Source organism: Artibeus jamaicensis, unplaced genomic scaffold (assembly GCF_021234435.1).
Source record: "Artibeus jamaicensis isolate MK-2021 breed Jamaican fruit bat unplaced genomic scaffold, CSHL_Jam_final scaffold_916, whole genome shotgun sequence".
In the NCBI taxonomy this organism is placed as follows: Eukaryota; Metazoa; Chordata; class Mammalia; order Chiroptera; family Phyllostomidae; genus Artibeus; species Artibeus jamaicensis.
Window position 1 is genome coordinate 28,233,699 of NW_026522059.1, and position 16,717 is coordinate 28,250,415.

Genomic DNA, 16,717 nt, shown 5'->3' on the forward strand with positions numbered 1-16,717 from the left:
ATGGAATCATAATATGTGACTGTTTGCATACTGTTTTCAAGGATCTCCAGATTGTAGCAAGTATCAGTACTTTATTTCTTTTTATGTCTGAATAATACTTCATTGTACATTCATCAGTTAATAGACATTTGTGTTGTTTCCACCTTGTCACTATTAAGAATAACACTATGTGAGCTCTTTTACATGTGGAATCTAAAAAAGTCAAATACGTAGAAGAGTAGTTGCCGGAAACAAGGTGGTAGGGTGAAATGATAGATGTTATTCAAAGGGTACAAAGTTGCATTTATGTAGGATGAATAAGTTCTAGAAAGCTAATGTACAGCATGATGACTACAGTTAGTAATACTGTAGTGTGTAATTTACTCTTCACTAAGAGTAAATTTTAGTGTTCTTACCAAATGGTAAGAAAAGGAAAAAAATGGTAAAAATGTGAGGAGACTTAATTATCTTGACTGTAGTAACTACCTCGCTATACATATCAAAACATCATGTTGCACCAAAAAAAGAATAATTTGCTTACCAACTCATAAAGCATTATGATCAGGTATTTTATTCTACTTTACCAGCACAATCAAATAGACTATATTTATAAATCATCTGGCTATTATTTCAAACATATACATTGGCACCCTTAACATTTAATTATGTAAGGCCAAAGAATCAACTGTATAAGAAATTGGTAAAAAATAATCTCTTGCAATTATAAAATATATTCAGAAATTGGTAGCAGATAATATGACTATATAGCTAAATACACTACACAACTTAAGTTAAGCAATGTTATACATATGAATTTGAATGATAAACTATTATTAGTCACCACTAACAATAATTTTCCATATACTTGTCAAAAAAATAGTGCTCTTACCTATAGTTTGAAAAACTTCATTCATCAAAGCTTCATTCACTACTGAAGAGCTGACATATCCAATATGAGACCAACTTTGATATATTGCTTGTAGCAGAAGTGTCTGTGCTCTTGTAGCTTGAACTGTAAGATTTGGAAGTTCGAACACACCTTCAGTTATAGCGATCTGAGTTCTTTTGGTCCTGCATAAGAAAATAGAATAACCATATAGTAAATAGCATTTACAAACAACATTAAAAAATTAAGTTGGCAAGGAAAAAAAGATATACATTAAAAATATCTTCTAAGAATTATCAGTGGACCAAGGGAACACTGGCCTACAAGCTGAAAGGACACCGATTCGATTCCCGGTGAGGGCACATGCCTGGGTTGCATGCCAGGTAGGTGGTTGGGGGCATGCAAGAGGCAACCGGTTTATGTATCTCTCACACACCAATGTTTCTCTCCCTCTCTTTCTCCCTCCCTTACCATCTCTCTAAAAATAAATAAATAAACTCCTTTAAAAAAGAATTATCAGATAGAGACACAACTCTACTACTACCTTTAAGTTTCACTATTTCGAAATATCTTACATTAATAAAACATAAAAATTACAAACTAGAATAATTCATACACATATATTCTGCTCATGCAATTATACTTTTCAATCAAGCCAATCATCAGAAAGAGCAATGAAAATAATACTATTTAATGCTTCAAGAGAATTTACTAGTAGATATGCATTGTTCTAAATGTCTTATATCAAGTCTCATCGAATCCAGCTCAAATACTTTTTGAGAGAGGTGTTATTATGTTCGCTTTTAAGATAAATAAGAGACAAAGAGTTAAATTATCAAATATCATACAAATACCATATTTTGCCATGCACAATGTGCACTTTTCTTGCCCAAATTTTTTAGGGAAAAAAGAGGATGTACATTATAGAAGGGTAGTACTAATTCCGTATCTATATAAATGTTTTTAATTCTTTTATTTATGCTTATGCATTAAAGGTATTTAAGGGGACTAAATGGTAATAAAAAATATAAGGTTATATTTTTTTAAATGTTATATAAAGAAAGATTTTAAACCAAGTGTAACTCTAGAAAGCAATAATGATATCTTTATGCAAAATAATACCCTGGAATAAGATAATCAGTCTTGTTTTCAAATACAAATAAATAAATAATTTAAGTTAAAAATTAAAAGGAAAGTTTTTTTTCCTGAAAGTCTGGGCCAAAAACATGGGTGCACATTATACATGGGAGCGTATTATACATGATAAAATATGGCAAGCAAAAAAAAATAAGAATTTGAGTCAAGGCAATAGGATCCGGAGCCCCTCTCTCATAAATACTTATGAAGTATTTACATTATACCCAGCTTCCTCCTTAATAATAACAAATTAAAAACTATTTCTAGAATCGGCTCTGGAATATCTAATTCATTGTTGCCTTACTCACCTGATTCTTTTAATAAGGGGCCCTACATAATTAAATGTCCCAAATAGAATGCTTCTAGAGATGGAAACATTTAAATACATCTACTGAGAAACAAGCTGACAGTAAAGGTTAATGAAATTTGCAAGATAAAGTGGAAAAAAGAAAAATAAGACAGGGAAAAAATATTAGGATACTGCTACAATGGATTCAATGACCCCACTTTCTTCTCAAGCCCATAAACCTCCACCCTAATTTCCTTTTCCCAACCATATCTGTACAGATATTGGGCACCCCTTCTATGCTCCCTCAAAGTCTCTCACCACCACCTGCTATTCCAGCCACTGTGTGAAGACCAATTCAATGAAGAGTTTCAATGGCATTGCCTAATGCCACTGGACATGTGAGACTCCAATGGGAATTATTTTGTGGTTCATGAATGCAGATCCTGGAAGTATACAGAGAAATGCTTCTCTACTCTTATTTCCTTGGCTGACAATTTTGAGATGCATCTCATAGGTCTCTTAGGGAGGTCCCAGGAGATCAAGGATCAGAGAGGAAAAAAGACTGAAAAAACTGGAAAAAGGCCCTAGTGGGCTTTGGAACAATATCAAGCAACTTCAAGTAGGTATAACTGGAATCACAGAAGAAAAAGAGAAGCAGGAACAGAAAAATATTTAAGGAAATAATGGCCAAAATTTTTCTAAATTTGAGGAAAATTACAAACCTAAAAATCTAAGAATTTGAATAAAACCTAAACAAAAGACACTTAAACCATACCAAAAGCACATTATATTCAAAATGTTAAAAAAAAACAAAACAGTTAACAACAAAAATATTAAAAGCAGGCATAGTTTTGATCTCCAAAATATATGAAGAACTCACACAACTCTACACCAGGAAGACAAACAATCCAATTAAAAAATGGGCAAAGGACCTGAACACACACTTTTCCAAGGAGGACAAACAGAGGGCACAGAGAAATATGAAAGGATGCTCAGCATCACTGGCCATCAGAGAGATGCAAGTTAAAACCACAATGAAATACCTTGTCACACCAGTCAGAATGCCATCATAAACAATTCAGCAACAAGTGCTGGAGAGATTGTGGAGAAAAGGGAACCCTAGTGCACTACTGGGGGGAATGCAGACTGGTGCAGCCAGTGTGGAAAACAGTATGGGATTTCCTCAGAAAACTAAGAACGGAACTGCCTTTTAACCCAGCAATTCCACTCCTGTGATTATACCCTAAGAGCCCTGAAAAACCAATCCAAAAGAACCTATGCACCCCAATGTTCATAATTACACAATTTACAATTTACAATAGCCAAGTGCTGGAAGCAGCCTAAGTGCCCATCAGTAAATGAGTGGATAAAAAACTGTGGTACATTTACACAATGGAATACTACACAGCAGAAAGAAAGGAGCTCCTACACTTTGCGACAATATGGGTGGAACAGACGGCACTATGCTAAATGAAATAAGCCAGGTGGTTAAAGACAAATACCATATGATCTCACCTATAAGTTGAACCTAACTGACAAAACAAACAAGCAAGCAAAATATAACCAGAGACATTGAAAATAAGAACAAACTGACAGTAACCACAGGGGAGGTGGAAAGGGGGATAGTGGGGGGAAAAGGGGAAAGGGTCATCAGAAACATGCATAAAGGACACATGGACAAAACCAAATGGGGTACGATCAAGGGTGGGAAGTGGAGATGGCTGGGGTGGCAAGGAGTGGTGAGGGGACAATGGAGAAAACTGTACTCGAACAATAAAAAAAATTGGGGGAAAAAAAGAAACTATAATGGTGACTACAAAACATTATACATTTGTCAAATCCATAGAATGTACAGTACAAAGAATGAATCTTAATGTGAACTGTGGGTCTTAATTAACATAATAATTAAAACATATATTTTTTAAAAAGAACTTGCTTTATCTCTCTTAATTAAGAACTCTCCCAAACAACTCCCCAGGGATATCTATAGAAAGCATTTCAGGCAAATGTACTGCATTAGTCTATGCTGCCTGAGACAATGGATAAAAAAAGGGCAAAAAAAAAAAAAAGAATAACCAAAATATTGGGAGGAAAGTCTGGGAATGACGATTTGAGGAATAAGAAGATTGAAAAACTCCAACATCCTCCTGGGAATACAGAAGGCCACACACATGCTGAGGACTTTGCAGTTGCACAGAAAAAACTAGAGAAAGGTCTTAAGCTCCCAATCCCGGCTGACCTTCAGGGTCTATCCAACAAGAAAAGAAGGTATAGTTGCAATCTGCCTGATTGAGTTTTGAAGGCATTCTCCATCAGAAGTGACAGAGGCCACACAGGAGAGGGATGAAATAGTCAAATGCTAAAAGAACTGCTAATAATTATAATTCTGGCAAACCTATCCATTATAAATAAAGTAGAAATCTCCCATCAAAGAACAATCCAGGACCAGAAGGCTTTACTAGCGAATTCTACCAAACATTTAAAGAAGAGTAAATAACCAATCCTTTCTAAATGTATGCCAAAAATAGGAGAAACCTACCTAATTCCTTTCATGAGACCAATATTATCCTGTTACCAAAGGAAGACAAAAACAACATAAGAAAATACAACATAAGAAAACGACAGACCAATATATCCCTTGTGAATATGGATGCAAAAATCCTCAGTCAAATATTAGTAAGTCAAATTCAAAAGAATATTAAAAGTACTATACACCATAGCAGCTGGAACTTGTCCTGGAAATAAAAGAGTGATTCAGTTTTTAAAAAATCAGCGCAATACACCATATTTATAAAATAAGGCAGTGGGGGGAGCATGCTCATCTCAGGCTGGCAGAGAAAAAGCACTTAACAAAATCCAATACTCCTCATTTCTGTAATTCTGTTACTGTTCTAGTTGTTTGCTTAGCTTGTTTTTCTTGTTGTTGTTTCAGGTTCAGTTGTTGATAGTTGTGACTTTGTTGTCATTTTATTGTTCATAGTTTTGATCTTCTTTTTTGGTAAGTCCCTCATTACATGGAGAGTTATCAGCACAGAAGGTGTTGGAGGAGAATGTGGGGAAAAGGTGCAGGCAATAAGAAGCATAATTGGTAGGCACAGAATAGACAAAGGGGGATGGGGGTAGAGTTAAGAATAGTATACGAAATAGAGAAGCCAAAGAACTTATATGTATCACACATGAACATGAACTAAGCATGGGAATGCTGGAGGGTGGAGGGGTGCAGGGCAGAGGGAAATAAAAGGGGGAAAAAATGGAACTATAATAGCATAATCCATAAAATATACTCAAAAAATTTTAAACCAAAAATACTACTAGTTGTTCAATAAAACTTCATCAAGCATGAGTCTAATATTTCAATCATTTATCCATTTTGAGTTTATTCTTGTGTATGGAAGACAACAATCTAGTTTCATTTTTTGCACATATATGTACAATATTCCCAACACCATTTATTGAATAAACTCTTTAGTGCATTGTAAAAAGAAAAAAATCCAATGCTCTTTCTTGATAAAAACATCCAACATAGGAAAAATAAAAGATACTTTTTCAACACAATAAAGAATATTTACAAAAAACACACAACTAACATCATACTTAAAGACTGAAAACTCTCTCTCCAAGATCTGGAGGAAAACAAGTATGTCTGCTCTTCCCATTCTATTCAACATTATAGTAGAGTTTCCAGCCAAGAAATAAAGCAAAAAATAATAATAATAAGTAAAAGGAATTCAAACTGAAAAGGAAAAAAATACTCACAGATGACATAATCTTACACTTTGAAAACCCTGAAGAAAAACACACACACAAACCACTGAAGCAAATAAACAAGTTCAATCAAATTGCAAGGTACAAGGTAATTACACAAAAATTGGTTTTACATCTATATACACACACAATAAATAATCTGAAAGAAAGTTCTATTAAAAGAGCAACAAAAAGAATAAAATACATCGGGATAATTTAACAAAGAATTCCAAGACTTTTATATTGAAACTACAAAGCATGATGAAAGACATTAATGAAGAAAACTAAATGAGGACTTCCGCCAAGATGGAGGCATAGGTGGAAACACTGTGCCTTCTCACACAACCAAGTTTAAAAACAACAAAGTTTTAGTAAGAAAAACACAGCCAAAACACAGAAAATTGAACTATATGATAGTCTGACAACAACCAACTGTTCAGCCAGACTGGTAAGAAGGGTGGAGCCAGCAGCAGAGCACGGTCTGGCAGGAAAGATCCCCTGACCCAGGCCTACAGGCAGCCGTGGGTGGCTCCCAGGTATGGAGTAGCAAGGGGCGGACCCAGTATGGGCGCAAGGCAGCAGGCTGACTGCGGTCACACATTCTCGCGCAGATAAACCAGCAAAGGAGTGAGCAGTGAGACAGACTACAAAGGCCCCAGCGGCGGGAAGCAGGAGAAGGGACCACCATTGCCCCTCTTTGACCCCGCCCCCACATACAGCCTCACAAACCAGCAACCTGGGCGGCCCCACCCTGGTGAACACCTAAGGCTCCTCTCTGTATACAAAACAGGCGCGAACAGACCCAAACATGGCTCAAGAAGAACTCAGAGCACCAGAGCTAATAACTCTAAGCAACCAGGAAATAGCCAAACTTTCAGATGCACAGTTCAAAACACTGGTGATCAGGATCCTCACAGAACTGGTTGATTTTAGTCACAAATTAGAGGAACATATGAAGACTAAACTAATTGAAATGAAGGGAAATGCACAGGAAACCAATAGTGAATGAAAGGAAACTGGGAATCAAATCAAGGGAATGAACCATAAGGAAGAAAAAAATGACCAAACAGGTAAGGATGAAGAAACAAGAATTCAAAAAAATGAGGAGAGGCTTAGGAACCTCCAGGACATCTTTAAACGTTCCAACAGCCAAATTATAGGGGTACCCAGAAGGGGAAGAGGAAGAGCAACAAGTGGAACACTTATTTGAACAAATAATAAAGGAGAACTTCCCCAATCTGGCAAAGGAAATAGACTTCCAGGAAATCCAGGAAGCTCAGAGAGTCCCAAAGAAGTGGGACCCAAGAAGGAACACACCAAGGCACATCATCATTACATTAGCCAAGATGAAAATGAAGGAGAGAATCTTAGAAGCAGCAAGAGATAAGGGGATAGTCACCTACAAAGGAGCTCCCATCAGACTGTCAGCGGATTTCTCAAAAGAGATCTTACAGGCAAGAAGGGGCTGGAAAGAAGTATTCCAAGTCATGAAAACCAAAGACCTACATCCAAGATTGATCTATCCAGCAAAGCTTTCATTTAGAATGGAAGGACAGATAAAGTGCTTCTCAGATAAGATCAAATTCAAGGAGTTCATCATCACCAAGCCCTTATTATATAAAATGTTAAAGGAACTTATCTAAGAAAAAGAAGATAAAAAAGATGAACAGTGAAAGGACAGCATACTCACAGTTATTAACAACCACACCTAAAACAAAAGCAAACTAAGAGGACAGCTAGATCAGGAGTGGAACCATAGAAATGAAGATCACATGGAGGGGTAGCAACAGGGGAGCAGGAGGAGGAAAAGGAGGGAGAAGGTACAGAGAATAAGTAGCACAGACAGTACGTAGCAAATAGACAGAGGGGAGCGCAAGAATAGTATGGGAAATATAGTATCTAAAGAACTTGAGACACGTGGTCATAAACTAAAGGGGGGGAATGGTGGGGGAGGGGTGTGGAGGGGAATGAATGGGGGAAACAGAACAACTATAATGGCATAATCAATAAAATATATTTAAAAAATTTTTTTTAAAAAGAAAGAAACCAAATGATGGTAAGACAGTCATTGCTTATGGACTGGAAATATCAATACTGTTAAGATGGCAATACTTGCCAGATTGATACACAAATTCAATATGACCCCTATCAAAATCCCAACTATTTTGAATAAATGAATAAACTAAGCCTAAAATTTATATGGACTCGCAAGAGGCCCCAAGAGACAAAACAATCTTGAAAAAAAACAAAGTTGGAAGACTCACATTTCCTCATTTCAAAACAAAATATAAAGATACAGTAATCAAAACAGTGTCTTACTGTCAATAAGGATAGACACACAAATGTAAGTGAACTACAAATGAGAGTCTAGAAATAAACCTATACATCTATGGTCACTTTATTTCTGATATGGGTGTCAAGATCAATCAATGGGAAATGAATGGTCTTTTGAATAAATGGTTTTGGAAAAACTGAATATCCAAATACAAAAGAATGAAGTTGTACCCCTACCTAATACCGTATAACAAAGTTAACTCAATATTGACAAAAAGCTAAAACTGTAAAACTCTTAGAAGAAAACACAGGTGTAAATCTTCATAATCTTGGATAAAGGAAGGGTTTCTTAAATGCTATTATAAATGCAAAACAAACAAAATGGACTACTTCGAAATTTAAAAATTTCGTATTTCTAAGGATATTATCCAGAAAGTAAAAAAAACAACATAGAGAATGAAACAAAATATTTGCAAATCACATATTTTATAGGAGTCTAGTGTTTACAACATGCAAAGAACTCCACAACTCAACAGCAAAGACATACAACCAAATTTAAAATAACTAGAACATGAAGAGACATTTCTTTATAGAAAATACAGAAATAAGCATATGAAAATATACTCAACATCATTAGGGAAATGAAAATTAAAACCACGATCAGATGTCGTTTCACACCCACTAAGAAAACAATAATAAAAGTAAAAACACAAAATAACCAGTGTTGACAAAGATGAAGAGAAATAGGAACCCTCATACACTGGAGGGGTACAGCCACTATGTAAAATCTATAAACAGCTCATCAAAAAAGTAAATATAGATTTATTATGTGACCCAACAATTATACTGCTAGGTATATGTCCAAGAAAACTAAAGCATGTTCATATAAAAACTCATGTAAGAAATTTCACACCAGCAATATTCTTTAAACAAAGCATGGAAACAACCCAAATGTAAGACAACTAATGAATGGATAAACAGAATGTGGAATATTTTTCAGTCATTAAAGAAAAAGAAGTAGTGATATATGCTACAACATAAACCCTGAAAACATATTAAATGGAAGAAGCAGACAGAAAACACCACACATTTTAAGCTTCTGATTATATAAAATGTCCAGAATCCTAGCTAGAGACAGGGTTCCTTATTTGAGTTGTAAAGTTGTTCCGGAATTGGATAATCAATGACGATATTGATGGTGAACACACAACAATGTGAATATACTAAAAATTAATGAATCGCACAGTAATTGGAGAATTTTATGTTATTTGGGTTTTATCTCAATGAAAAAAAGCTCCCTAAAGTATTAATAACTTCGTTCTTAGGAATGCCTATCCAAACAACTAACTATTGCCTTCTTTCACTCAACAATATCAAAATAACAAAAATGAAACACTGGGATTATATGTCTCTCTTAATTAGCATGTTGTAATTCAAATATGTAGTCACACCTTAAGATTTCTATGACCTTATCCATACAACTTCCCAATATGAAGTATCAATATGCAGCTGTACCTAGATTTACCCTTCAATCCACAGTCATGGTCACATTTACCATACAATCACTTTAACATAAAACAAAAGATTAGAATGACTAGACCAGAAAATAAATATGCACTGAATAAAAGAGTCTTTAAACCAAACAGGTAAAATAGTAGAGATCAAGAGACACTAGGAAAAACAAACAGGACCCAAATCACAAATTTATACTTCATTATCATCATTGATTTCTTTTGCTTTTCTAACATTAAAGCCATTTTTAAAAGCATTTTTCTTTTCTGTAATGAATGGTTTCAAAACTGAGAGGTGGTTCTCTCTACTATCCTCTCAAATTTCCATTCAAAATGCCTAAGAAAAAAAAAGTTTATTAGTAGTGATTCTCAGTACAGAAAACAGATATTTGGTACACCTGCAACAAAAAATGTAAAATTAATCTAACTACTCTACCTTCAGCCAGATACACTGTTGTATTTCAGAAGTCTTATGGTATAGCTATGTTCTTAGAATCATGGCAATATTTCTTTATGAGGCAAAATTATAGTCAGGATTCTTTTCACTTGTGGGTCTTTACTATTTCATAACAAATTCAGCTACTGTATATGGTACTCTAACTCTCAAGCCATCATTATGTCACATATAACAGTTCCCCAATGGATAATACAGACTTAAATAAAAACTTAAACATGCAAATTTTAAAATAATTTATTCTACATTTTAATGGTACCCAAGGGTGGGCCCAATTCCCTCCTTCAGATTCAATTTAATTTAACATCAAAGGAAATTATTCACTTTGTACAAAAGCCAGAACTCAATAATAAACAAGTTATATCATACACATAGGACATGCTTTTGTAGTTTGTTTTATTTTCCAGCTGTAACCAACTACAAATAAAAGTACAGTTTATTATACATCTGTTAAGTGCTCCAGTAGCATTTGAACTACAATAAACAAATATTTTAAAATTATTTGATAATAGATGGTAGCTTTAACAATGTACCTGTTATTATAATAATATAAATGAAGAGGGTTTTTTCCCTCTTTTGTTTTTGTCAATTTGGAAATATTTCTAAAAAGCTAACAAGTATAGGAAAAGAACACCCATAAACCGAACTTATTCAGCCATAATATTATGCCATATTTGCCTCAGAGGTTTTAAAACAAATCAATAGCTTTTACAACTTTTTAAAAGCTACAAGGGGGAGGGGCTCATTAAAATGTCAATGAAAATGCACAATAAAAGTATAATTTTCCTTGTGATTTATGTCACTACAAATTTGTTTAAACTCTGTTTAAAATAAAACAGCTCAATAAAATTCATACTAAAGGCATCTAAAAACTTCTGCATTTACCTAATTATTTTTGGGAGGAATACCACTAAACCTGCATTTTAGCAGTTAAGTTCATGAAAATAAAATTATTTATTTAACAAATGGCTATTTCACATATTCCTAAGTTCTAGTCTGAACATATGTTCATTTTACCAAATAGGTTTAAAAACTATCAATGTAAACATTACTCTCTAGGGAAAAATAAATCCTAATGTAACTAGTGGGATAAACAACTCATTAAAAATAAATTTGGACAAACTCCAGGATAAATTTAAGGCAATAGAAACAAGCGGGTCTTGATTGTGTAGAAGCAAGGACTGAAAATTAATATGACCTAATTAACAAATACTTTAAAAGACTTTACTTGTACCATCTGCTGATAAATTATAATATAGAGCTGGTGAAAATTCTGCACGAATATGGCATTTCTATAAAGAAAATTCTTCCTTCAAAACTTAAAAAAAATGTGGAAGTGGTTCTTACTACTCAATGCAAAAGAATTAACTTATACAATCCATTCATGTTCTTAGTAATACCATGAAATTTTTGCCCTACATAAACTTGAAAAACAGCCATCCATTCTTTTAACATCAACACACCTCAGAGCAAATGAAAAAATATCTTCAGCAACAGCTGGATCTAAAGATTTATATAGAATCCCCAAATGCAAAGTTTGAACCTACAAACTGGTTCCAAAAATGTATTTTTGTTATTACTCATATCCTGTACAGTAAAATAAGATTAGATCACTTTTTCCAAAATAAAATGAGTACAAAACTTCACTAACTCAACTTAGAAATAAAAACCATTTTAAAAGCTAAGAAATTTATATTTAGCTCTATACACAATAACCTTTAACTTACACATCAAAACTTAAATGAAAAGGAAAATATTTAAATGGTAGGTACAAAAAAATGAATGACTGGTAGGTAAAACGAATAGTTAGCTCTTCTTTCCTCCTGATGCCACTGCACTGCCCACAGATAACAACTTTCTGTGAGTTTTGCTACATACATACACACCTGTCTTGATTTTATTCATCAACAGATATACATATAATTTTAATGGATATATATGTTAATATGACTAAAGCCTCCATTTAATGACTAAATAACATATCTTAATAAATCACCAAAATCTTTCAACAATAGTACATATACTTCTACACTGGTCTTTTTAATGCTAGTTTGATATTATACAATTTGAATCAAGTTTCACATTTATCAGCACTTCTCGAAAACCCCACCAGTATATACTTTTTAATTATGATGTTTTAGCATTTGCAAATGGCTGTAAAATATAAATTATATTGTGTTTAAATACAAAATTATTGTATCATTTGTCAAAATTCCTAAAATAAAAATATCATTATTTGAATTAAAATGTTAGATAACAGGTGAACAAAAAAGTGGGAAGTAAAAATTGTCTATCTCTAAAACAAAAATATAATAAATGCTTGATTATTCTAATATATAAAATCAAAAATCTTACAATGAAGTATGGGTGGTAGCAAACAAAATACAGAAATGCTGTCTCTTCATGAATTTCATCATCTCCTACACAAGTTATTCAATAGAGAGAATTCATCTACTTAAGTAAAAATGTTTAACTAATGAAAAAGGAAGACATTATATGGATACATATAATGTATGTATGTATGTATATAATGTATATAATTTCTTGGATACATATATCCATTAAAATATATGTATATCTATTGATGAATAAAATCAATAGAGGTGTGTATGTATGTATTTAATAAAAAGGAAGAAAGCATGTTTATATGATATACATAAAATAACACATATGTAAAATATATCACATAAACATGCTTTCTTCCTGTTTTATTAAATATATATTTAATAAATGTATATTCTATATATGTATTTAGTAACATTCTAATAGAACCTTGAAAATTCTGCTTAGGAAATTTACTCAAATTTTAGTTCAATTTCAGTAATTCATTAAAGTCACTGGTTTTTGCTTTGGCCAAGAACACATTTCACATGTATTATGTAAATAAAAAAGAAACAGACTTGTTTGTCAAAAAGCATACAATCTAAATAAATCAGCCTACCAAAAGCATGAAAATCAGTGAAAACTTAAACAGCTGTATGTGAAACGAATCAAAAAACTCAAGAAACAAAAGTCCTGACTGGATGGCTTCACAGGTGAATTTTATCAAACATGAGGGAATAGTAACACCTATCCTTCTCAAACTATTCCAAAAATCTCAAAAGGAGGGAAGACTTCCAAGCTCATTTTACAAGGGCAGCATTATCCTAATTGTAAAAGCTAAAATTCTCAACAAAATAATAGCAAACTAGATCCAGCAATACATTAAAAAGATCATATACCATGACCAAGTGGGATTTATTACAGGGATGAAAAGTTGGTACTATATCCACAAATCAATAAGGGTGATACACCACATAAACAAAATGAAGGCTAAAAACCACATCATCATATCAATAGATGCTAAAAAGCATTTGATAAAATCCAGTACCCACTTATCATTAAAAAAATCTCAGCAAAGTGGGAACAGAGGGAACATATCCCAATGTAATAAAGGCCATATGTGACAAACACACAGCCAATATCATACTCAATATACAAAAACTGCAAGTGTTTCCCTTAAGCTAGGGAACTAGACAGGCATTCCACTTTCACCACTCCTACTCCTATTCAACACAGTACTAGAAGTCCTAGTCACAGCAACTAGATAAGAAAAAGAAATAAAAGACATCCAAATTGGCACAGAAGAAGTAAAATGTCATTATTTGCAGATGACATGATCTTTTATGTAGAAAACCCTAAAGATTCCACAAAGAAACTACTAGAAATGATAAATGAATCAGTAAAGTAGCAAAATACAAAATAAATATCCAGAAATAAGTTATATTTTTATATATCAATAATAAACTATCAGAAAGGGATACTAAGAAGACAATCCCATTCAGAATTGCTCCTAAAAAATAAAATAACTAGGAATTAATTTAACACCTGTAAAACACCTGTACTTGAAAAAAATAAGACAGAAGAAAGTAAAGAAGATACAAATAAGTGGAAGCACTTACCACATTCATGAATAACAAATAATATCAGTCAAATGTGCATACCACCCAAAGCAACCTATATATTCAATGCTTCCTATCAGGATATCAATGGTGTATTTCACAGAAGTAGAACAAATATTCCAAAAATATATGTCAAACCACAAAAGACCCAGAATATAAACAATCTTCAGAAAAAAGAACAAAGTTGGAGGAATCACACTACCTGATTACAAAACTCTAATACAAGGCCGCTGAAATCAAAACAGCATGGTACTGGCATAAACACAGATATATTGATCAATAAAATAGAATAGAAAGCCCAGAAATAATCCCATGTCTTTATAGTCAATTTTTAACAAAGGAGGCAAAAACATGCAATAGGGTAAATACAGTCTATTCAATAAATGGTGCTAGGAAAACTGGATACATGTAAAAAAATAAAACATAACCACCCTTTACACTTTATACAAGAATAAACTCAATGTGGATTACAGACTTAAATGTTAGACTCAAAGACATTAAAATTCTAGATGTAGACAAAAACATAGGCAGTAAAATCTCAGATACTTCTCACAGCAATAGCAGTATTTTTTTCTGATAACTCTACTTAGACAAAGGAAACAAAAGAAAATATAAACAAATGAGACTACATCAAACTAAAAAAGCTTTTCCACAGCAAAGGAAAACATCAACAGCAGAAATAAACCAACTGAATGGGAGAATATATTCACCAACAAATCTGATAAGGGGCTAATATCCAAAATTTATAAAGAACTTGTACAACTCAACACCAAAAAAACAATCAAATTAAAAAATGGGCAAAGAACCTGAATAAACATTTCTCCAAAGAAGATATACATATGAAAATATGCAGAACATCACTAATCATCAGTGAAATACAAATCAAAAAACCAGGTATTCCCTCACTCCTGTCAGAACGGCTTTCATTAATAAATCAACAAATAGCAAGTGACGATGAGGATGTGATGAAAGGAGAATCCTTTTGCACTCTTTGCAGGAATACAGACTGCTGCAGTCACAGTGAAAAGCAGTATGGCGTTACTTCAAAAAATTAAAAATGCAACTGTCTCATAACCAAATGATTCCACTTACGGGAATTTACCTGAAGAAACGCCAAGACACTGATTCAAAAGAATGTGTACACTACTATGTTCACTGCAGCATTTTTTACAATAGTCAAAATCTGGGAGCGGCTCAAGTGTCCATCAATAGATGAGTGGATAAAAAAGCTGTGTCACATTTACACAGTGGAATACTATGCAGATGTGAAAAGAAAAATCTTACCTTTTGGGACAATGTGGATGGACCTAGAGATGATTATGCTAAGTGAAATAAGCCAATCAGAGGAAGGTAAATACCACATGATCTCACTTAAATGTAGAATCTGATGAATACAATAAACTGATGAACAAACAGAAACAGAAGCTTGGATACATGGAACAGACTGACAGCTGGCGGGAGAGGACTGGATGAAAGAAGATAAAGGGATTAGACAAACACACACACACACACACACACATAACACAATGACACAGAGGACAGTGTGGTGATAGCCAGAGGGAAAGGCACATGGGGGCTGGGTGGAGGTGGACAGAGGGTGGGGATATGGGGATGGAAAGAGACTTAGTTTGTTTGGTATGATGGGTGCAGTATTCAGGTGATGTGTTGTGTTGTACACTTGAAATCTGTATGGTTTTGCAAACCAATGTCACCCCAATAAATTCAGTAAAAAATAAAATAAATAAATGAAAAAAATAAAAACAAAAAGTATGTATCTCCAAATATTTTTTAAAAATAAATTCTAAGAAACTGAAGTTTACTAATAGCTTCTTCTATCTTGAGGATAAAATCAGATCACTTGAGTGAGAGAAATATAACTCATTTTCAATGTTACTTAAGACATACTTATTAACAAACATGCTTAAAATACATGGCAATTAGTTTGAAATTTCATGCACAATTAAACTCTGAATTTTAAAATATTCTTAGGCCCTGGTTTGTGTGCCTCAGTGGATTGATTGAGTGCTGCCCTAAGAACCAGAAGGTCGCAGGTTTGATTCCCAGTCAGGGCTGGCTGAGAGGCAACCCATCAATGTTTCTCTCACACACTGATCCTCCCTTTCATGCTCCAAAAATAAATAAATAAAATATTTTAAAATAAAAAGTATAAACTATTTTGCTGATTTACAATGCTAACTCTTACATACAGACTAAAATTCAACGTGCTATAAAATGTCCTGGGGCCTGCGGTAAATACACTCTTCTCATTACTGAATGAAACAGAGACACAACATCATATATGTGCTTTAAGAAAATGGAATGTGAATTTCAAAAATCCAAATGAAAACAGCCTGTGTAATTTGAGGAAGGGAGAGACCATGAACGGCAGCAGAGTTGACATTCAATGGCATAACCAGGTGCTTTACTAAAAACTCCTCACTGCCTGAGTTAAATAAACCTCTCAGTTCTCACATGATTCTGATTTAATTCAAGCACTACCTG

General features: G+C 33.5%; 1 protein-coding gene across 11 annotated transcripts in view; it reads right to left on the minus strand.

Annotated features, from left to right (window-relative positions):
- VPS13B (vacuolar protein sorting 13 homolog B) overlaps positions 1 to 16,717 on the minus strand; it is a 700,507-nt gene that overhangs the window by 595,036 nt on the left and 88,754 nt on the right. For all 11 annotated transcript variants that reach the window (XM_053660831.1, XM_053660829.1, XM_053660828.1 and 8 more), the window contains one exon: positions 869 to 1,050. In XM_053660831.1, the coding sequence (XP_053516806.1) occupies positions 869 to 1,050 (182 nt within the window). The remainder of the gene's footprint in view (positions 1 to 868; positions 1,051 to 16,717) is intronic.